The sequence below is a fragment of the Perissodus microlepis genome, chromosome 1, assembly GCF_051167445.1.
Source record: "Perissodus microlepis isolate ML-2025 ecotype Zambia chromosome 1, ASM5116744v1, whole genome shotgun sequence".
Taxonomy (NCBI): domain Eukaryota; kingdom Metazoa; phylum Chordata; class Actinopteri; order Cichliformes; family Cichlidae; genus Perissodus; species Perissodus microlepis.
In genome coordinates, this window is record NC_140461.1 from 13,618,176 (window position 1) to 13,639,193 (window position 21,018).

General features: G+C 37.9%; 3 protein-coding genes across 4 annotated transcripts; 2 read left to right on the top strand and 1 right to left on the bottom strand.

Moving 5' to 3' along the window:
• Positions 1-582: 582 nt before the first annotated feature.
• On the top strand, positions 583-9,776 carry LOC146393543 (uncharacterized). Its single transcript, XM_084930761.1, has 14 exons — positions 583-935; positions 1,291-1,386; positions 1,503-1,630; positions 2,226-2,312; positions 2,610-2,750; positions 2,974-3,098; positions 4,239-4,775; positions 4,938-5,054; positions 5,803-5,976; positions 7,412-7,540; positions 7,627-7,773; positions 8,393-8,472; positions 8,571-8,614; positions 8,920-9,776. The coding sequence occupies exons 1-14, from the start codon at positions 779-781 to the stop codon at positions 9,076-9,078; spliced, it is 2,121 nt and encodes a 706-aa protein (XP_084786887.1). The 5' UTR covers positions 583-778; the 3' UTR covers positions 9,079-9,776.
• On the bottom strand, positions 9,465-11,689 carry nip7 (NIP7 nucleolar pre-rRNA processing protein). Its single transcript, XM_084930825.1, has 5 exons — positions 11,537-11,689; positions 11,327-11,413; positions 11,108-11,246; positions 10,178-10,318; positions 9,465-9,913 (listed from the first exon to the last, which is right to left on the bottom strand). Exons 1-5 carry the CDS (start codon positions 11,590-11,592, stop codon positions 9,794-9,796), a joined length of 543 nt encoding a protein of 180 aa, XP_084786951.1. The 5' UTR covers positions 11,593-11,689; the 3' UTR covers positions 9,465-9,793.
• On the top strand, positions 11,682-19,921 carry cdc42se2 (CDC42 small effector 2). Of its 2 annotated transcripts, none has more exons than XM_084930834.1 (5): positions 11,682-11,795; positions 13,943-14,187; positions 15,938-16,039; positions 16,137-16,215; positions 17,220-19,921. In XM_084930834.1, the coding sequence occupies exons 2-4, from the start codon at positions 14,134-14,136 to the stop codon at positions 16,209-16,211; spliced, it is 231 nt and encodes a 76-aa protein (XP_084786960.1). In that variant the 5' UTR covers positions 11,682-11,795; positions 13,943-14,133; the 3' UTR covers positions 16,212-16,215; positions 17,220-19,921. The 2 variants fall into 2 exon arrangements, with proteins under 2 accessions (XP_084786960.1, XP_084786971.1); XM_084930845.1 differs by having other exon boundaries at positions 11,688-11,795; positions 13,946-14,187.
• Positions 19,922-21,018: the final 1,097 nt, after the last annotated feature.

The window sequence follows — 21,018 nt, forward strand, 5'->3', positions numbered from 1 at the left end:
AACAGTGGGAAGAGGAACGGGGGGGACGGTGGTTGTATAAAATTCTAAGGAGAGTGAAATGAGAAGCACAGGACAGGAAGGAGTAGGAGAGAGGAGGTGGTCATATCGAGAATAAGATTTGAACATATTGGTTTAAACACTACACTATTCATGATAGGGAAACATAATACAGGGAAGTCAAAGGAGCTTGCAAAGAAAAGCGTCTGGACTTCTTAAAGAAGTCCAGACGCTTTTCTTTGCAAGCTCCTTTGACTACGATGACCTGGATGACTGAGAACCTTCACAGACATAATACAGGGAAATGTGACTACTGTGGAGAAGAGGAAACTATCGAACATGTTATATTACACCGTCAGAAGTATCAGGTGGAGAGAAGTCAGCTGACCCCGAACCTCAGTAATATGAAAATGAAACTAGATCTTAATGATTTACTTGAAAAGGTCTCGTGAAAGTTATCAGGCCTTATTCCGGTTTTTAAAAGAGGGTTTGGGAGGATTTGAGGGGGGGGCGGGGCGTGAGTGACGTTCCGTCCACACTCCATACCAGTTGGTGGCGGTAATGCACAATTCAGCTGTTTGCCAACCGCCCATAAAATTTAGAAGAAGTAAAAGAAGAAGTCTTCCGTTGGATGTTTGTCCAATGTGAACGTTTTGTCTGTTTTTGTATGTGGTGTTTTGTTTTGTCTTTTTTACGCTTTTGCTGAATTCTGCCTCTAAAGAATTGGAATGAAGCGCCACCTGATAAGCTAAACCCGGAGATTAATAACCCATCACTCCCTATGAATATGGCGGCAAAAGAAAACGTAAACAGTCGCCAATTTGATACTGAATCCGTGGTGAACCGCTGGGTAGTGGATTATTATTTGTTTTTGGCGCTAGAGTTATTTAAAAAGGAACAATATGAGGATTTCTGTGCCATCACAGATGTACTCGACAGTAAGTAACAATCAGTTTAGCGTGTTTTGACTAGTCTACGTATCTCTGGGATTACCAGAACTATTTTTTGCAGGCTTGTTATCCTTGAAAAGTGAAGAAGTGCTCTATATATGTCAAAGTGTCACGGTTCGTGTGCTGGACTAATTGTGATGTAGGTTCGTGGTTGCATGTCCCACTGGTTTATGTCATTTATGTGACATTTTTATCAATCTTGTTTTTATTGTAGATACTTATACTGTTTTGCTACTGCCTACTACTTGTTTCATCAAAAAAAAGTATATCTAATAACAGAGTGTATTTATTTTTTATTTTGTGATAAATATGCATTTTTTAGCCTTTTGATTGTTTCTTACAGGTGTCTTGGTTCGCCCTTATGGGCCCATTGATTTCATGCCACAAAAGATACAAGTGTGGCGGTTTCTTTGCCGGATAAATGAAGGTGACAAACTTGGTGAGATCAACATTGACCATTCATTATCACACATCTGTCAGTCTGATTCATGGTAGTGCTTCTTTTGCATTGTGAATAAACACTAAAATGAACCTGTTTTGTTTTTTTCCTCCCAGCTGCAGACACGTCTTCTCAGTCGGTATGTCCTCTGGAATCAGCCCTAATGTTGTTGGAAAGTATGAGCCAGGAGTTCAGTATCCCACAACAGGATTACAAGAACGTATGCACTTCAATTAAAGAAATGGTAAGCATTTTCCTTATTGTTTTTTTTTTTTAAATCACCTATTCAATTTATGCACGTGATTCGTTTTTGCATTCCCTTTCACAAAAACATACAGACACACTATTTTGTTTAATCAGAGACTGTAAATGAAATTATTATGCTGCTAACTCGATGGTGTAAATGCATGGGCGAATGTGTGTACACATCTTTTTTTTTTGTGGCAAAGGATGAATACATGAGCTTACTAAGCCTGAGCTAAATTCATGTTTTTACATTATTAATCAGGTTTCCCAAAATGTTGATTCTGTTCATCTGGATGTAGCATTTTCAGTGGGAGAAACATTTCATCACTCATCCAAGTACCTCACAGCCCATTGTTCATTCAGTGGGCTGGTTTCAGCTATTGTGCAAATGTACTGTTTATAAGGTTGGGGAAACCTGCAGTAGCTGAGACTGTAGAAGTCACTTGGATGAGTGACGAAACGTTTCTCCCATTGAAAACGCTACGTCCAGGTGAACAGAATCAACCTTTTGGAATTTACTTACCTGGATCATTGAGCATGCATCAAGACATTAATCAGGTTTTTTTCAACAAGTTATTTGTTTCTGTCTTTAGATTATAATGCTTTCTATTAAGAATGGAAAATTTGAGAAAGCAGGAAAGGTGCTGAACAAGCACTTTACCAAGACGATGGATGGCAGGGTGAGTTCACTAATTAAAACATATTTTTCCTTAAGCAATATTCTTTGATTGTTTTATCTTGGTAACTATATTCACATTGATTGCCATTTTGACATTATTTACAGTGTTAAAATTAGTAGTTATAAAAATGCTGTGAAAAGCAATAAGAGTAGGGGTACTTGGTTAAATCATGCTTGCGGAAGATGGGGGGGGGCTTTTTAGCTTTAACTGTAAACACCAAAAGATTATTATACTAAATTATTGATGGTGATTCATGAAGTTTTTTAGGTGTTCATGAAATATTTGTGTTCTGTGTAGAGAATGCTGTTCATGGGTCTCATCAGCAAGAAAAATAAAAAGCATGAAGTAATTGAGCAAATCAACTTTGCACGGTTCAAGATGGAGATGCTGGCTTTTTGTGAAAGGCTCTGCCCATCAAGCGTTCCCTTTCTCCAAAAGGTATGAATGCTATACTTAAGATAAAGGCTTTGTAGTTTGTTTGGGTTTTTTTGGTTTCTTTTTTGGTTGTTTGTTTCTACTTTGTATCAGTAGGAAATGTTTGCCTGTGACTTTTGTTTATTCTGTTGAAAAACAATTAAGAAAACATTGTGGATTTGTCTATAACATAAAAGTCTTTACACTTACACTATATAAAAGTGTATATTTTGTGTAATTCTACCAGGCTGCAAATCAGCTTATTCAGGAAAAGAATAAGGAACAAGACAGCAGTGCAGCTAGAGCTGATGAGCAAGTCCAACCGGTCCCCTCTTCAAGTCCACAAATAAACATGGTCCAGTCTGTACCGTGGTAAGATATCTGTCCCTCTCAGGTGATCTGATCAAAGCTAATTAAAATAACAAATTCGCAACATTTTATGGATGTCATTACATCATCAGATTAGGTTTTATTAGATCCTAATAAGTACAGTTACGCTTATCTGTGCTGAGTATTCGCACATTGTGCTATTAGCTGCCCGGAGCCCTCACACAAATGCCCAGAGAAAAATCACTCCTCATCTGGACTGGGAATTGCAAACATCCATCACAGGTGACTGTTTTAAACTTATTACAAATGAGAAATGTGGTCTTAGTTTCTTCATTACTCAGAGCATAACCAGTGAAAGCTATTTCAATTCTGAAATTCAGTACTAATTCCGTTAATATATTGCACACTCTGTATCTACCCCTTGTCAATGCTGGGCAGCATAATATCAGTTGAGAACGGTTGCAGCTTGAAAATCCAACATAGATTTCCATTATTTTTTTATTCATTGTTGTTTTTTATAATATTTTCAGGAGTACTAGATTCAGCAAACCATAAAAGGTTTAATTAGGTCCCCTTAACTTTAAAAATACACAAAATAAATCAATATAATCCCAAATTTTTTTCAATAATAATTTGCTCTCTGGTGGCCACTTGAGTACAGTGAATGCAACAAAGAACCAGTTTGAAATGATGTGAGCTTTGTAACAGAGCATGTTATACTGCTGGAGGCGGCTGTCAGTGTACATTTGGGCCATAAAGAGATGGACAGGACCAGCAACAGTACTCAGGAAGCCTGTGGCATTTAAACAGTGTTCAGCTGGTACTACGGGGCACAAAGTGTGCCAGCAAAAAATATTCCCCCACACCATTACACTAGCATCGCATGTGTTATGCGTTCAGACATGCTCTTCTCCATACATTGGTTGTACTGAGTGGTTACTGTTTACCCCCTGTTGGCTCAAAGCAATCTGCCCATTTTCCTCTGAACTTTATCAGGTTGTCTTGACCATGTCTACATGCCTAAATGCTCTGTGCTATCATGTGACTGGCTGACTAGATGTTATCGTTAACAAGCTGGTGAACAGGTATACCGATTACATTAGCAAGTGAGTGTGAAAAGTTAAATATGTGGCGAGACATCCCTTTTCAGCCCCTTTTCCTTGTCTGCATCTTAATTTCCAGCAAGCATTCAACTATCCAGAGGACCAGGCTAGAAGCAGCCTACAAAGCCTTGGCTACAGGATTAAATGAGAGAATGTTTTCTCAGCTGGAGGAAGAAGTGGAGACGGAGGACCAGGAAAGCGAGCATATGTGTCTGCAACTCTCACCTGATCCTAAAATGGACACCAATTTGGACTTGGAGCAGGAACGGTTATTTCAGAGAGACTCAGGCAGCCCCATGGAAGCTTCACCGGCAGACCAACCACCACAAGCAGATGCTGTTCCACAAACTCAGGAAAGTTCGCTCTCAAAGACAACTTCTGTGTCATGGAACAGACAGCTTTACACTCTGTCTCGGCTGGTGATGGAACCAGATAGTCAGGCAAGTTCACAGTGCTCAAAGGTTTCAGAGGAATTAGAGAACGAGGCCAGAGTAGAAGAGGCACCACAGACACTGGCTCTGTCAAATAAAAGAGACTCACAGTGTCCAGTTACTGACCAAGAAGTTTCCATACCAGCACCAAAACGCCACAGAAGGACCAACAGAATTAACAGGAGGTACTTATATTTGTTTTTTTTCTTTTCCAGGAAAATGATTAGTAGGCACTATTTTCTTACAAGGTTGTAAGGTTTTGCATTTCAGTTTAAGCAGGTTACTTTTAGTATTGTTTAATCAGTGTATGGCATTAAACCTTTTTTTTTGTTTGTTTTTGTTTACAGAGTTTCAACTAGTTTTGCTGAGTTGTCAGCAGAGAGTGAGGAGGACTCTCCTCATTCTGTGGCCAGCACGGCAGTTAGTGTGAAACGTAATAACCAGTCCAGTAGTTCACCCACCAGGTAAAATATTAGAACTCTTAACAATAACCAGAAAGCCTTCACCGTTGTTAGAGCAAAGGATGCATTCATGTATTGTCAGTTTGTTTGTAATTATTTACTGTGTCTCCTTGTTTTAAGCTAGCGCAATATTAATGCTAATAAAAGTTACTCAGGTCAACTTACACTTAACAATAAACTAGTTAAAGCAGCTATTATACTTGGTTGCCCACGGTGACTCAGACAACTGTCCACACAATGAATGAATAGTTATTCCTGTTTTTGTTCTTTGAAGTCTGACTGAAGGGTGTGTGCGTAGTTGATGTTCTGTAATGTATTGTTTTCACAGACATGTCCAGACAGTCACAAATCATTGGCAGGCATATGGATGTCAGCACAGAGCCTCATGAAATTTATGTAACTCAGAACCGACAGCGTGTAGTAAAACACATGAGACATGAAGCTCAGAACTCTAAACTATCTTCACTCTCTTATGTTTCCCCCTCCTCTCTAATGTGAGGGTTCAGTGCAAGTGAACAGGACTCACTTTCAAAGAGAATTCAAATTACGCTTTTGTATATTTGATGATGTCATTTAGTTAATAGTAATTGTTTTTTTTAATTAAAATTACTCTTTGTTTTATTACTTTGGTGCTTAAAAACACAGATATTAAACACTACAGATAAACAGTATAGTATCTTTCAGATCTCCAGTCAAAGCAAATGTTACATTTTGAAGATAATAGTCTAACAGTCTAACTCTTGTCTAACAGAAACATCAACAAGTCAAAACAGTCGTCATCAGACAGTGAAGGAGAACCACAGAAGCTCTCAGAGCCTTCAGTGAAGGTCTCTCCCAGCCTGCTCCCTCTGCACCCTGTTCCTCAGACAAGCTCCACTCCTCACAAGGATTCTGCTCAACTCAGCAACAACTCCTATTCAAAGAAGTGAGTAGAGATAACACCAGTAGTTTTGGCTATGAATAGATAGACGTCATATGTTCAAGTGTTCATCTTGAGTGTAAGATAAGTGATTTACTTTGATTTTTTTTTTTTACTGTAACTTGTTAAATACTTTATCGAGCATGGCAAGTCCATATGTACAGCTTCACTTTATACGGGCTTGACATGTCTTATAGCTAAAGATCTACTTTGAAGAACATTAACAATGACTTATTTTTCTGATGTTTGCTGTGGGCTGTGCTGCATATTAACTGAAAACATTGAAAAACGGTTATAGATTTTTAGATTTCAAAATGAATTACTCTTACCTACGATGTATATGACACCAAAGCAATCGTCTTAATATACATTGTAGCTTAAGAGGCTGGATGGAATCATTTCAAACTATGGAGCAGAAAAGTGTGAATTACTGGAGAGAAAGAAAAAAAAATCCCAACAGAGACGTGCAAAAGATTAGCTCAGAAAAAGAAAAACACATGGAAGAACTAGCTTCATCAGAGACCCATTTAAGATTACTGAAGACAACAAAGAAATCCCTGGAAGAACACCTTGGAAAATGCACTCTGACCCTGCAAAGTCAAGGGTCAGAGTCCATCATCAAAGGAAAGCTCTCCAACCAAAGGTTCTCAATTGACAACAAACAAAAAGCAATGATATCTGAGAAATCCATCAGAAGATGCTATGATGCAAATCTCAGACCGTGAACAGATCGAGCAACTCAAGCAGGATGCTTGTAGGGACCTCGAGAAATTTGATCACTCTATGCTCAAAAGCTTTGGGCCTTCCAGTTTGGCTTGCTGCCTCATGTACATTTTCTCAAAAGTGACTTATAAATTTATTTATAAACTTAAAGTTGGTTAACAGCTTTGTGGCATCGTTGACTTTCATTTGTACTCTTCCCAGATCTAATCATACTCGTTGAAAGTCTAGCCAGCCTCTACAAAAAACTATTGCATCAAAAATAAGTTTGTCTTTGTTTCCTCATCTTTCTTCTATTGTATTGCTTCGTATTCTTAAATCTCTGTATCTACATCATGGTTTAAGACCTGATTCTCTTTGCAATGATAGTGTATCCCCCACATATTTAGTTTTTTTATGAAGAAGTTATTTATTGAAACATTTATATACAGTGCTTTTAAGCTCATGACATTATTGGTAGCCAATGAAGAAACACAGACACTGCTCACTTAAAACCACAGTGTACAAGTTTAAACCAGATAACAGCTTAAGGCATTAGTATTGATTTAGCATTTTGCAGTTAAAAGTTTCTCTCTACTTGTACACATTGTGCTGTTCCTTTTTATAAAACCTGGCGGTTTAACTTCAGAAATAAAGAGTAAAACATAATTTTAATCACCAATCACTCAAAACAGGTCGTTCCTTTTACAGAATATCATTGACTTTTTTTCTCATCTTGCAGAAAGTCTAAAAAGTCAATACGGTTATCGTCAGACAGCGAGGAAGACCCGAAGGAGCCTGTGACCTGCAAGAAAACTCCAGTACAAAAGCCTCATAAGCAGCTGTCCAGTGATCCTGTGGACAATCAAGTGTAACTACAGAATCTTGTATTTTATACCGGTGCTCTAGACGACTAATTAATCATATGATATTTGACCAGTTTTATTTACTTTACAGGAATCGAGATGATACGGATGACATCCATATTACAGACTCTTCAATGGAGAGCTCGCCAAGTCAGTCCCCTTCTCACCCCATCCCACAAACGAGCTCTACTCCTCACAAGGACTCTGCTCAAAAGAACGTCCATTCCCATTTAGAATGGTTAGTAAACACCAATAAGTCTGAGAAAGTAACAAGAGGACTGTAATATGTTAAAATGTAACATTTTGAATGCTTTATCCTTTTGATTGGTGCACATTTTGATTTGGTTTGAAGGTGTGAAGTTCCAGTCTGTGATTTAGGGTGCCATGTCATCTGCTAGCGCAGGTGGCAATTGGTCTGCTGTGTTCTATTAAGCACAAAGTACACAAAGCAGGCTCTTACCAGGACATTTTAGACCAGTCTGTGCTTTAATCTGGAGATGCTGGATTCCTTTTCCAGCAAGACTTAGCAAGCTGAAGAACAAGCTGAAAACTGTTGGATCATGGATTTCTGATTTTTATGAGCTACGGGTCATAGTCACTTTTTTTATGGTTAGAAATATTTAACATTACTCTATAAATATAGAATAAAGTTGACTGTTTTTGAATTGTAAATGTCTCATATTGTTTTTTTATATGTACTAGTCATTAACTGAAGATATTTAAATATGTGATTACGTGCAAACACACACCAGTATTCCTCCCAGCATATCTGATTAATAGCCCTAATTATTTTTATCTTTTGTAGTTGTGCTTAATCGTTTTGCCGAACAAAAACACATTCTGGCTCTTATTCACAGGAAGCAACAGTACCATAATGCAAAGGAGACCAAGGAGGTATGGAGCGACGAAGAATTGTATTTTACCTCCAAAAAGAGAAGTAAGTAATAGTTCATTGAATAGTCAACTTGAATTGATGGAGTTTAGATGATGGGGTTCAAATAATTTTGTGTATTTATTTTTTTTCTTCCCACAAAGGCTTAGACATGAGCACCATTTCAAATTCAGGCCAAAGGAAAAGAGTAAGTATAGCAAAACATGCTGCAAAGCTAACTGGTCACACATTACTTTACTGTTGATATTTGTATTTAAATGCCTTTGTCACATAAATGTGTGAAATAGTCCGTAGGGAGGACTTCTTGTTCAATATCACACAGTAATTTGCTGCTTTGCCTTTTGTTGCTATCATACAAATTTAAGTTCCTGTATCAAAACCATTGCATGTTCAGTCACTTGCACTGGTATTACAACTTGATCTAAAATGCTGTCATTTTTAGACTTCCCACAGTGGCAAATGGCTAACCGACATGTTTTTACTGTGTTTCAGAAATGGACAGAGAGTGAGACGCAGAAGTTAAAAGATGGGGTCAAAAAATTTGGAGAGGGCAACTGGAGCAAGATAAAGGCATATTACAAATTCAAAGATCGAACAAATGTCAACCTGAAGGACAGGTGGAGAACAATGAAAAAATCAAATATCGTCTGACTCACCAAAGCCTATTTCATTTTATCCCATCTCCATTTATTTGTTTTGGTTTCCTTAACAAGTTACTGAACATTATAAAAGCCACTTGTAAATGCTGAATGTTTGTGGGTCAAAGATTGTTTCTTTTTGAGGAAGGGATAACAGAAATTGCAGTAGTAGTGACTATTGTAGCGTCTCTGCAGCCCTAAATAACAAACCCACTCGTTGAATTGATACAGAGATGGGAATAGCTTTAAAAGTCAGTATGTTACTCAGTCTTATGATCTCGGAAAAGCAGAACAGACCTTTAATTAAAGATATGAAAGCTGCAAAATATCCATATAGCTAAGATCTACAGGTAACTTTTTCCTCCCACACAAACTATTTGTAAAAAAAAAAGATTTAAATTTAACTAATACAGAGATGTGGATTTATTTCAAGATTCAAGTTACAAAAAACATACACACAAAAACAAAACCCTTCTCATTTAATACAACAGGGAGGGGACAAACCAGGAAATTCTGCAAATGGCAGAAGTGAGTCAATAGACAGATTGTTTGTTTTAGCCTCTGGACTGTAGGGAAGTGTTCCAGGTATAACAGCTGCTCGTGAAGTCGGAACTTTGATCAGATCATGTCACTATAAAATGTTTAGCAGCTAAAAGCTGAACCTTTGACTTTGAGTGAGTGTTACTGTTAAAAATAAACAGTTTGACAGTCCACTTGTTTCTGCATCTTTATGTTAATGTTTCCTCATTTCTTATGAACTCGCCGACATCAGCCTGGTGGAACACAACGATAGACATGGGGTCCACTCGCCGACACTCCTGCGTAGACTTGGCCGCCACACCAAAACCCTGAAGATTAAGACAAACAGCCAGCCTATAAGTGCCTTTTGTCATATAACCTTAAGTTAATCAGGTATTAACCTCTTTTTAGTACATGAGTGGATCTATCCAATACCCTATTGTGAATACACGGCACTGAGGAAAACAAAACATCTGCATAATATGTGCTTTGTTTTCCAGCATGAGTGTTACCAGCAGGAATATGTATCTTTGTTGTACTGTGAATACTGCCCATAACAGTGTGACAAGAAGAGCAACCTTTAAAGGACTTACCAGAGGCACATCTGCCATGGAGTAAACCACAACTCCCTGATACTGCATCGTGTTCTCAGTAATTCTGCCAAGACCAGATTTTAGCACGTGGTTCCCATACAGGAAAGACTGCTCTGTTCCAGGTTTCACCCACACCTTAAACTGAATACATGATAGTTTCAAGTTATTCATACATGAATGAATGAGTCCAATATGACAGCACAGATGAAAAGCTTGAACAATTAAGAGAAAGCCTAGAATTTCTAAGAACACGAAGAGCTACTTCTCCCTTGTTCTCATAATATTTATAAACGACTTAATACAGGTTCTCGCAATTTAGGGTCTTCAAAAAGCAAAAAAATACATTCAGTTAAAGTATCCATGTAGCTAAGATGTGAATCTGTATGCACAGATACGAATCTTCTCACCTATGAACTTCAATTTGTTGAAAAAAGATCTATTTTTTATAGTGCATGTTAAGCCTAATGCAATGAGATGGAAAAAATAACAGCCTGTTTATAAGTATAAACCAACTTTTGTACAGCACCATTTTTCATGCAATAAATCTGTAATAGCACACAGAATTGCACATGAGCCTGCAAATCATGTCCAGTGTTTCCCAGCAATGAACAATGATTTTATTTCTGATTGAATATTTTGATTCTCCATCTGTATAGTAAACAGCTGTTTATGCATGTGAAAAACAATTTCTACCCGTCATGTGTCACTGATCCTATAAACTGGTTATACTCACTCCACTACTTTACATTTTTGCTGTAACTCTTTCAAAAAACCCTTCTGGAAGATGATCTAGTGGCATAATTCAGAATGAGCCTCTACTACAGAGGACTTTAGTAATACCCGTATTGTTTCGTTTCCTACATCTTATTTAAGCTCCGCTTGGTATATTGGTAGGAGGGAATGACTTGGCTGTGTGTTGTTTATAGTCACCTTTGCATATGGAGCAAGGAAATCCAGGGCTGTGATGTGCAGGCGGAACTTCTTGGTCTTTGTAAACTTCCCAAAACACGTACCCACTGACATGAGTTTGTCCCGAGAAAAGTTGGTGGCCAGCTTTAGAATTTTCTCACTGTGGACAGAAAACCAAACGCCTTAATCCTTTCATGTACGGACAGGTACCCAACATGCGTGATAATTAACCAAAATTACCTCATGTAGTAGACTCTGTCATGGTGCAGCCTGAAACAGTAAACGCCGTCTGGTCGGTCCACTAGAAGTTTTATGTTTTCACCAATGCTGTTACAAGAGAAAACACATGGATCACACACACGTTCACAGCGTGAGCTACCGGGCTTGCTGAACGTGTTGGTATAATTTGAACCTTTACAGGCTAACACGGCGCAGAAACCGTTCACTCACTATTTAGATAACTTCTCGAACATCGTTTTGGTCTCTTCTTCTGTTAGCGGCCTCATATTTACTACTATAAATCCTTAACGTTAGCAACGGATAAACGTGTCTCCTGTGAGAAAAAAAAACGTGGGTTTACGCGGAAGAAGTAATGCTTTAAAACGGAAGTTGTGTGACGTAACAGTGATCACAGTTCCTGGTTTTTTGCCTCCTTTAGCGATCAGTTTGGACGGACGTGTTTTTTCTCCGGTAAACCGGTCGCCATCTGGTAAGTTTTCTCATACTAAATAATTACAATTCACAAAGAAATCTTGAAAGAGTAGTTGGTTCTAATTGCGAAAACCAGCAATTGTTTCAGTTTTTGTTTTAATTTAACAACTGAAGTCACAGCTTCCGAAAATGGGCTGAGTTAGCTCCGACAGCTAGCTGTCAGTGGAAAAAAACACAGACCCGCGGCTATCATCGAGCCCGTGAACGTTAGCTGGAGAGCTAGCTGTATTAGCATGTGGTAGAGCTAACACTATTTTACTAAAGCAGTTCAGTTCTAATCAACGCCGACGCCCCGGCACAGCAGCAGTACATGTGTTGAACTGCACCCAGCTGCGAGCTGTGTTCAGACTGGTCGTGTAAAGCGTCTTTGCCGCAGCGGGGCGAAGTTACATAACGCTCATTTGTTTGTAAATACCGATTAAGTTGAAGTAATCCAAGATCACCGGCAGAGTTGGTAATCCTTAAAGGATGTCAGATGTGGTTAAAATCATCATTAAACACGTCTGCGCTCATTTTACGACTCTTGATAATATTATCAAGAGTCGTTGATTCAGTTGCACTGGGTGTCAGCGGTGCATAGCGTCAGCTGCAGAGTCAGTGTTACAGACTGGGAAATACACTCCGTCAGCGAGCACTTCGCTTTTGGCAGATCATTTGATCCTCCTGTCACCTCTTGTTTGACAGCCAGAAGGCCTTCTACTGTGTCTTTCTGAGGCATCGACCAAAAAAAAACGATTGATATTTCGAAATATGTGGTAACACTGTTTGATTATATCACCCTGTTTTGTGTTGTGTGTGTGTGTGTGTGTGTGTGTGTGTGTGTGTGTGTGTTTTTGTTTGTTTGTTTGTTTTATCGTTTTGTTCGACTTGTTTACTCGTTTTATTGTTTAATGTTTTTATGTTTGGTGTTAATTATTTTGAGTATTAGTTTAGTCTTTTGTGGCTGATATTTGGACAGGAGTTGCAATACAAACACAACACTCTGTAAAGGGAGTTGGCTCACATTGAGAGAGTCATCCAAAACACAAAGCCTCCCCACCCTAGTTGTGTTGACACACTTGACTAAATTTGACAAAGACTGATGATGATTTTAAGATTATTTTATGTAATTTAAACTTAAATATACACCCAATTTTAATTAACTATAATAGCTTTGTGGATCATATGTTTAACTGCATTTTCTTTGATCCTTGTAAACAAATTAGTAGATTAGTGATAATCCCACAAGTTGTTGGGTTTTTTTTTTTGTTTTTTGTTTTTTTACAGCATTTATCCCTTTTAACTACAATTTTTTTTCCTAAGATATTTGTCAGTATAGCAACATTCACCATACTGATATCTTAAAATAAAAACTGTCATCCAGCACCAAATTGATGGCCACAGTGTGCTTCCAAAATCAAATTTTTTTTCCTTCATTATACAATTAAGTATATTTTGAACAAGTACAGTACAGTGAAGACAGTTTTATTTTTATTTTTTATTTATTTTCCCAAATGGTGCTCCACATTTTCTGTGCTGCTGCCCTATTAGTGAAATAAGCCTCTAGACGATTTCAAGTCCACAGAGATGTTAATTAAAATGGAAAGCTTATCAAGGCGTCGGAGCTAATAACAGCCTTCTGAAAACTGAAACACCGGCTGTTCGTTTAACCTCACAGCCCAAGGTTGGATTCAGGTAGTAAGTTATTTACCACCGGAGATTAACCACAAAAGGGAAAGTAACAGTGATCCCCTGGACAGCTTGTTGAAATAGAGGCCACACTCTGGCCCCATTTCTTTTTCTTAAGACTTGTTACAAGAGAAGTTAAATTTGAATATGGTGAACTTTCTGTTTTTAACCTTCTGACGTAAATGTTTCACCATGCCTCATATGTAGTATGTGTGTCTGACAGTAGTTTAAACGTATGATTAAAAATAACCATAGATTACCTCATCAGACGCGAGATGGTATCATACAAAAAGTGGCAAGCTTCCAAGAAAGGAATTTTTAAATATTGTTTTCAATCAAAAGTTGCTTCCCGTAAAAGTAAGTCCAGGGAACTATTAGCTATGGGGAACATGAGCAGCCGAAAGCTGCTGATACACATCAAAATATATCAGCAATTGATTGAAATGTGTTTTTTATTGTCCTTTGTTAACGTGTCAGCAGGTGTGTGGTGCTCTGAAGTGGGACAAGACTTTTCGTGCCAACGGTTTACCCCCAAGAAGCCACTGGCCTGTGTCTGTCATCAGTTTCCGGCGTGTGTTTGTGGTTCTGGTAACACGGAACAGGAAGACGGGCGTAGAGACGTCTGAGCAGAGAGAGGAAACTGCTGCGGCTTCTTCGTTGGCCTCAGAATGACTGAGTTCTGGGTTTGTTTCAGTTGCTGCATTGCAGAGCAGCCACAGCCTGTGAGTATGAAATTTGCAAGAAGAACTGATTTATTTAATTTAAGCTGCCTTGTTTTTAAAAGGTTTTAATTTGAATATAGATTACCAAAGTAGCATTCATCCAGTTAAACACATCCTGGCAAAAAACACTTTAAATATATTTGCTAAAGGTTATCTGTTGGCAGACAGTCTGGTTATAATAGGGAACTGTTTGATGTCACAATAATAACCCCTGTCCTGCCGCAGCAAGACTTAGTTGTTGAGTCCTTTGGAATGATCGTGAGTAATGTATCGATTACTCATCATATGTGGTTTACTGCTCAACTAATTCAGAGTTAATGACAAAAACATGCAGACCTTTGTACATTTCCTGTCTGTATTAAACTCCCCAAGTAATTGTTCTCATGGAAGGCTTTAAAATTTAAATTAACTTCTGAGTTTAGAAAACAAAAACTTCAATCAGAAGTTTCTTCTAGCTGCTCATAAGACGGGCACAGTGATTGGAAGGGAATTTGGATCATTCCTCACTGAAAAACCATTTGTTAATATATCTGGGATATCTTGACTTAACATTGAAGCTATCTAGGTCATGCCACAGTATCTAAATTGGTTTTAGACCCAGACTACAAAACCTAGTTTTCTTCATTTAAAAAAGCAAACCAAGAAAAACCCTTCTTGTTTATTTACTTGTGTGCTGTCACATGATCTGCTATGACTTTTTGGTCAAGGACTGCTGCCCAGATATCGTTCTGTAACGTTTTGTAATGCGGTTATGAATTTATTGCTGCCTTTGTGAATGTGAGGTGTCGCGGACCTGAGCTATAAAAGCAGCTCAAGATAAGCGGGATTTATAGCCTCGCAAATGTGTCCGTCTGCATACAGTTTTCAGTCAGAGAGGGGAGACGGGTTTTCACCCACGCGAGAAACACTGCCGTGCAGTCCTCCAAGATCCTGACTGCGTCTCGCTGGAATCGGATGACGTATGCGACTGCCAAATGTTGACTGGTTGATAAGTGGGACAGAAAAGAGCAGGGAGCAGTAGCAGAGTTCAACGGGAATAGGAGATCCCCGTCAAAAACTTCAAAGATCAAAAAATAATGTATGAAATGCACAGACAGTGACTGTAGTGACAGTTTTCATTGTTTTTAATATTCGGTTTCACTTCAGCTTTTGTGTTTTATAACCTTGTTCTTCTTCATGTTTGGCTCATAGACCAAAAACAACATGAGCCACAGTTGTCCACAGACTGTTTGTAGCACAGACAGTCAGGCCCTGGAGCGGAGTGGACAGCTAACATGCTCACTCTGCTCCACCATAAATCCCACTGTTCTTTCTGCACCATGTTTTTATGGATGGTGTTTTGTGTCGGCTTGCCAGTACTCTTTTGTTTCCCTCTAAACATAGCACTCCACATTTTGGCAGGTTTGTTTTCTTTTCTGTTTGCCCACAGAATAGTTTGAGAATCTTTGCAGTGAAGCATTCACATAGGTTTAGTTTTTCCAGCCTGAGTGTGATTAATTAGTGTCCATCATAGAAATTCAAAACTTTTCCCTGTTGTAGGTTTAGTAACCCTGGATTGACAAAACAGATTCAGTAAAACTTCATCACTTTGGTAGTGAACTATCTGTTAACAGATAAGATAACACAAATGATCAGTTTTTACCTTTGTCTCAGTGCAGATCCACTACACTTCAAACAAAGATTTAAAAAGTAAACTGATAAGTGTTTAGTTTCTGATTTCTGAAAAATTTAGATTTTTGCTACTTTTCAGAAACGGCGGCGAAGGATCGATCGCTCCATGATTGGGGAGCCGACAAACTTTGTTCATACCACACATGTAGGCTCAGGGGACATGGGCCTGGGTTTGGCATCAGTAAGTTTTTTTTTTTTTTGTTGTTGTTGTTGTTGTTGTTTTCACTGAATTTTCAAACATGTGTTTTCAGCCAGCTAACATTTATATATTTCTATAGGTCGACCTAGTTCAGGCCCAGATGAAATCTAAAGGAGGATACGCGCACACAAGTTCTGAAGGTTCACAGTTGTAACGAGGTGAGAGATGTCCTGATATCCCTTAGTGAAACTGACATTAACCACAGATTTTTCACTACCCCAAAGCCACACAAGCACAGCTTCATCTTGTTTTCATGCAGCCAGAGCCGACTTATAAAAGGTCAAGTTTGTTTTTGAGTGAATTTTTTAGTTTTTTTTTTTTTCTCTAGCAAAAGCAGTATTTGTCTTGTTCCTCTGTCTTCCAGTTCTTTTAAATAATAGATTAGAAATATCAATATCATATAGGATGTCTGAAATTCTTGACTTGGGGCTCTAGCCATAAGTCAGTGATGGAAACAGTCACGAGAACTTTGACACTATCTTTTAAACCTCAAAAGTTTGCTCCACCCATGCACTGTCAAAAACAAGTGATGGCAAATCAAGCCTGCAGACAACAGCAGGCTTGCCTTATGTGGCTTTGAGAGGAAATGGGAGAAATGCAATGAAGCACATATTTACACTGTACTGTGCATGGTATTGTTTTGCTGATTACCTCTCAAACTGTCTTTGTGAGCGTGACTCAGCTGTCAGAGTAATGACAGTGTAATCGTGCCAAGGTCAATTTAAAAAATACATAAATAAATAAATAAAATAAAATCTTTATTATATAAAAATGACATACTTTTTTTTTTCTCTTGACTTTACTGAATTATACTTTTTTTTTTTTTTTTTTTTTTTTTTTAAATTAGCCTTACTTTAGCAAAATTATAGCTCTCTACTGTCCTAAGACATCAAGAAACTGTTACATCTGCAGGGTTGCTTTTTTTTGGGGGTTTTTTGGGGGGGGGTTGTAAGAACTCCCACACAGTGTTGCCATAGGTGCTAAGACAGATCGAACCCAAAGATATCAAATACTTTCTGGGAAAAACACAGATGACTGTAAATTTGACCAAACAAACTAAGATTTTAAAATTGGCACTGACAAATGCACACAGACACAAAAGTACACCTCCAATCAGAAGCAACTCGAATCCTAACATTTGTTCCACCTTTTCCTCCAACAGCTCTTCAGTCTTGTGGAAACTACTGTTGTTCATATAAGGAAGAATTTTCAAAAAGCAGTTCTGTCCATAAAGGACACAGGACCAAAAGATGAAACTACTGCTTTACCTTGATGTTGTATATATTTTTATTTTTCCATTCCCTTTTTTGTTTTTGTTTTTAATGAAAGCACTGCTATCCATTTGCTGCCATACTGTTGCACTGTAAAGAGAAACTGTTTAAGAGTAGGGAAGAGGGTTTAGAAAGCTCATAATCTCAGACAGACGTATGCTTGTGTGTATGCATGAGGAAAATTTATTTCAAAGATTCTTGCTGTTGAAGCCAATTTGGATGCCTGTATTTATTATCTTGATTTGACAACGGACCTCATGGTGGCTGGGCCACGCTGGAAAATTGGAACATTGAGTTTCCTTCTTTATCCTCAGAGGTTTATCAAAGGACAGGTAGTGGTAGCAAGGCAAAAAAAAAAAAGCAACACGTTCATAGTTTTATTCTGAGAAATACTCATTATACTGAGTTGCTTTCAGGGTTGAAGATTGCTGTTTTTGTAATAAACTTGAAATGAGTAGAGTACACTGGACCATACATTGTACACTCACACTTGCTTAGGAGTTCAGCATTGATTTCAACTGTTGTTTGTTTGTTTTTTTTATACTCATTTAGATTGAACCATATAGGATTTTAATAAACTATTAACTTCCTAATCTGCCTTCCTGAAGTCATGTTATTTGTTTTGCTAGTGCGATTTGGAAGCTTAAAGCTGAAGTAGGCACAAATCTGGAAAAGGCAACGTTTTAAATGATCACCTTTCTCCTCTTTGCTCTTTGCTGTTTTGTCAATAACCTCTTTATGCTAGATTCTTGAACAAATAGGCTTGACCAAAGGTTGCCACGTGACTGCTTCTTATGTAGCTTCACTTAACGATACCTTTGCTTGTTGGTGGCTTTTTCTGTCATCAATCCACCATCTGAAGGCACATTTGTAGGTCAGCCAATTGAGAAGACTTGATTGTCTGCCACAGTGGGCGAAATTTTTCGATTGATAGAAGAGCTTAGAGGCAGTGCAGAAGGCTAGTTTCTTGCAGAGCACATTAAAGTACAATATGCTGAATAGTTACTGTGGAGCCTTTGCCTACGTATGCCAAAAATGGTGTCTCCCCCAGCTTTAATGCTTTGTTTGAGCTTTTATTTATTTTTGAAATTTCATGTTTTTAAATGCTATGTTTTTTGTTTTGTTTTTTTGTTTGTTCCTTTGTCTTTTTTTTCAAGGTTTGTGTACCAACAGTAGACTTTAGACCTTAACTTGGAAGTAATCAGAATGCAGAAACACTGCAGCAAAAGTGGGTTTTGTTACAGTCGGCAGTATTCTCATATCTAGTTCACCTACCTATCATTGTGGGTTGTGTGTTTTTTTTGTTTTTTTTTTTGTTTTTTGTTTTTTTTTTAAAGATGAAGAGAATTAATTTTGCCACAGATGATGCTGTCCTTTTTCTTAAACTAACCTGCCATGACTGTTACAGCTGATAAATGCAGCTTAATGACTTCCAGCCACATGTGACCCACCTTTGTCGCAGTGTTTGAGCTTATGTTGCTTCTGTTTTGAATTATTGCTACATATAACCTTATTTTGTTAAAAAAAAATTTACTAAAAGTATTAACACACCACCTGACCGTCTTGGACATTACTTTATTCACAGTTTGCCAGTGTTTTTAACCTTCAAGCACATAATTTTCCTATTTGGGGAAAAATAAATAAAAACAGATCTTATTGCCTGGTTATTCTAGTTGTCAGTTATGTCAGTGATCAGACTAGAATGTGTTTTTGATTTTTTTTTTTTTTTTTTCCCCTTGGAATTGTTATGTGTTGTCCAAATTTCTGAATTAGGGTCCATCTTAAGAAAAAAAATCTAAGCAGAAAGATCAAAAGTGCTGAGCAAACCAGCAGGCCTGGACCTAATAAATGTCATTGTTTGTCCTCTTTGTACATCATATTGATTGACTATTTCAGCGACAAAATGTGTTGAATGTATTAAGTCGAGCATGTAGATTGGTGTTAAATGAGTGCTATTGTCAAAATTTCTATGGTACAAAGAAAACGTCTCATTTGATGTTGGTACTTCAAATCATAGAATACATTTAATTGATGTTGTCAAATTTCTTATATCAGCCTTAAGACTTCTTGCAAGTACTTTGCCCATAACCCCAGACAGATTTAAGATTCATCAGGTTGAAACATTGTAACAAACATCTGTGTTTCTGTAGTTATTCCTATGTGCAGATGGATCCACATACATGTACACGTTTTTGTTTTGTGTTTTTTGTTTGTTTGTTTTCCAGCTCTGGGATAAATGCTGTAGAATGTGCAGTCATACTTGGATTGCAGTACATTATGTGACCAGCAGGCTGTGCCAGTGGACTGTTTGAATGTGACTTAACAGTTTTGTGTTTGGATTCCTGTCACGGGGCTTATTTTATGATGACACTGTTATTACATGATGTATAAAAGTGATGCATCCACGCTTTCTCAGATTCATATATTTCTGTATAATATTACAGGAAAGGTGTAGTTGGCAAAAATCCCCCCCCCCCCGCCCACCCTCAGAATCTGCCTAATGTGTAGTTCTCACTTTAAAGGGAAAATCATCTTTCCTTTATTGCATTTTCAGAATAAGCCAATAAATGTTATACGTTGATGTTTCACCAAATGTGTATTTAATCTTTTCATTTTTAAGAGGAAAGCATCAGTGTAACAAAGACGATACATTTTTAATACAATACAAAATTTTACTGTAAAATTCTACTAGATTTATATAAAGTAAGAGTGCTCACCCCAGAATGAAATACTGCCCGTGGAGCATACTTGGATATACTTTTAGATTGTTAATACATTTGAGTGTTGAATGCTGCAAAGAGGAACCTTATTAACAAAAGTTGGGCAATTAGTGGCTGACATTCCCCGATGCTTGCATGATACATGATACTGATACATAGCAACTAATTTTGAGCACTCAAAGTCTCATTCACACAATTACGCACACATTTATGTAGCACTTTTATCTATTTCTTATCGCTTTGTTTAACATTGACAGGCAGACTCACTGTGATGAATACATCAAGGGCATCTCAGGGTTCAATATGTTGCCCAAAGATATTTCACCGTTTAGACAAAATGAGCCAGAGATTACTCTATTAAATGTTCTAACTGTTAAACTACCCAAATTTTAAAATATTTATACATAAATATTTAAAACAATTATCAACTTTAATATGTGATGCAGTGGTTAGCACTCATACCTCACAGCTAAAGATTCTCAGTCTAAACCTGCTGGCTGGCTGAGGCCTGCCTGTAGCGACTTTGCATGTTCTCTCTCCACCTGCATGCACCTTACACCAGCAGTCCCAAGGCATTCTTGTTGGGTTAAATGGTAATTGGTTAATTGAATGTGAGCGGTGATGATTCTGTCTCCATGTGTAATCTGTCCAAAGTGTATGACACATTTGGTCCCACGATAACTAGGATAGACTCCATCCCTCTGTGATCCCGAACTGGAAAAAGGGAATTGACAAGATTAAAAATAAGCACATCAGAGGGAGACCTTGGTTTGGAGCTAAAGTTAGAAAGTCAAGTATGTATGTGCAAAAAAGAATCAAAGAGAAGATCCAGAGAAACAGCACAGGTCGACATACAGAGGTTTGATGTGGCAGAAGAGGATGTAAGGGATAGACTGTGAAGAAGGTAGATGATCTGCTGTGGCAACCCATAAATAACTATACAATGTCTCTAATAGTAATCCTTGATAGC

Bases quoted from the DNA above. Each gene is read 5' to 3' on its own strand.
- nip7 (XM_084930825.1), bottom strand. From the start codon at position 11,592: ATGAGGCCGCTAACAGAAGAAGAGACCAAAACGATGTTCGAGAAGTTA. The intron at 11,414-11,536 runs GTGAGTGAACGG...CTCTTGTAACAG, and splicing joins TTCGAGAAGTTATCTAAATA to CATTGGTGAAAACATAAAAC. The intron at 10,319-11,107 runs GTGACTATAAAC...TCATGTATTCAG, and splicing joins TCCTTGCTCCATATGCAAAG to TTTAAGGTGTGGGTGAAACC.
- cdc42se2 (XM_084930834.1), top strand. From the start codon at position 14,134: ATGACTGAGTTCTGGGTTTGTTTCAGTTGCTGCATTGCAGAGCAGCCA. The intron at 14,188-15,937 runs GTGAGTATGAAA...GCTACTTTTCAG, and splicing joins TTGCAGAGCAGCCACAGCCT to AAACGGCGGCGAAGGATCGA. The intron at 16,040-16,136 runs GTAAGTTTTTTT...ATATTTCTATAG, and splicing joins TGGGCCTGGGTTTGGCATCA to GTCGACCTAGTTCAGGCCCA.
- LOC146393543 (XM_084930761.1), top strand. From the start codon at position 779: ATGAATATGGCGGCAAAAGAAAACGTAAACAGTCGCCAATTTGATACT. The intron at 936-1,290 runs GTAAGTAACAAT...TGTTTCTTACAG, and splicing joins CATCACAGATGTACTCGACA to GTGTCTTGGTTCGCCCTTAT. The intron at 7,774-8,392 runs GTTAGTAAACAC...TCTTATTCACAG, and splicing joins GTCCATTCCCATTTAGAATG to GAAGCAACAGTACCATAATG.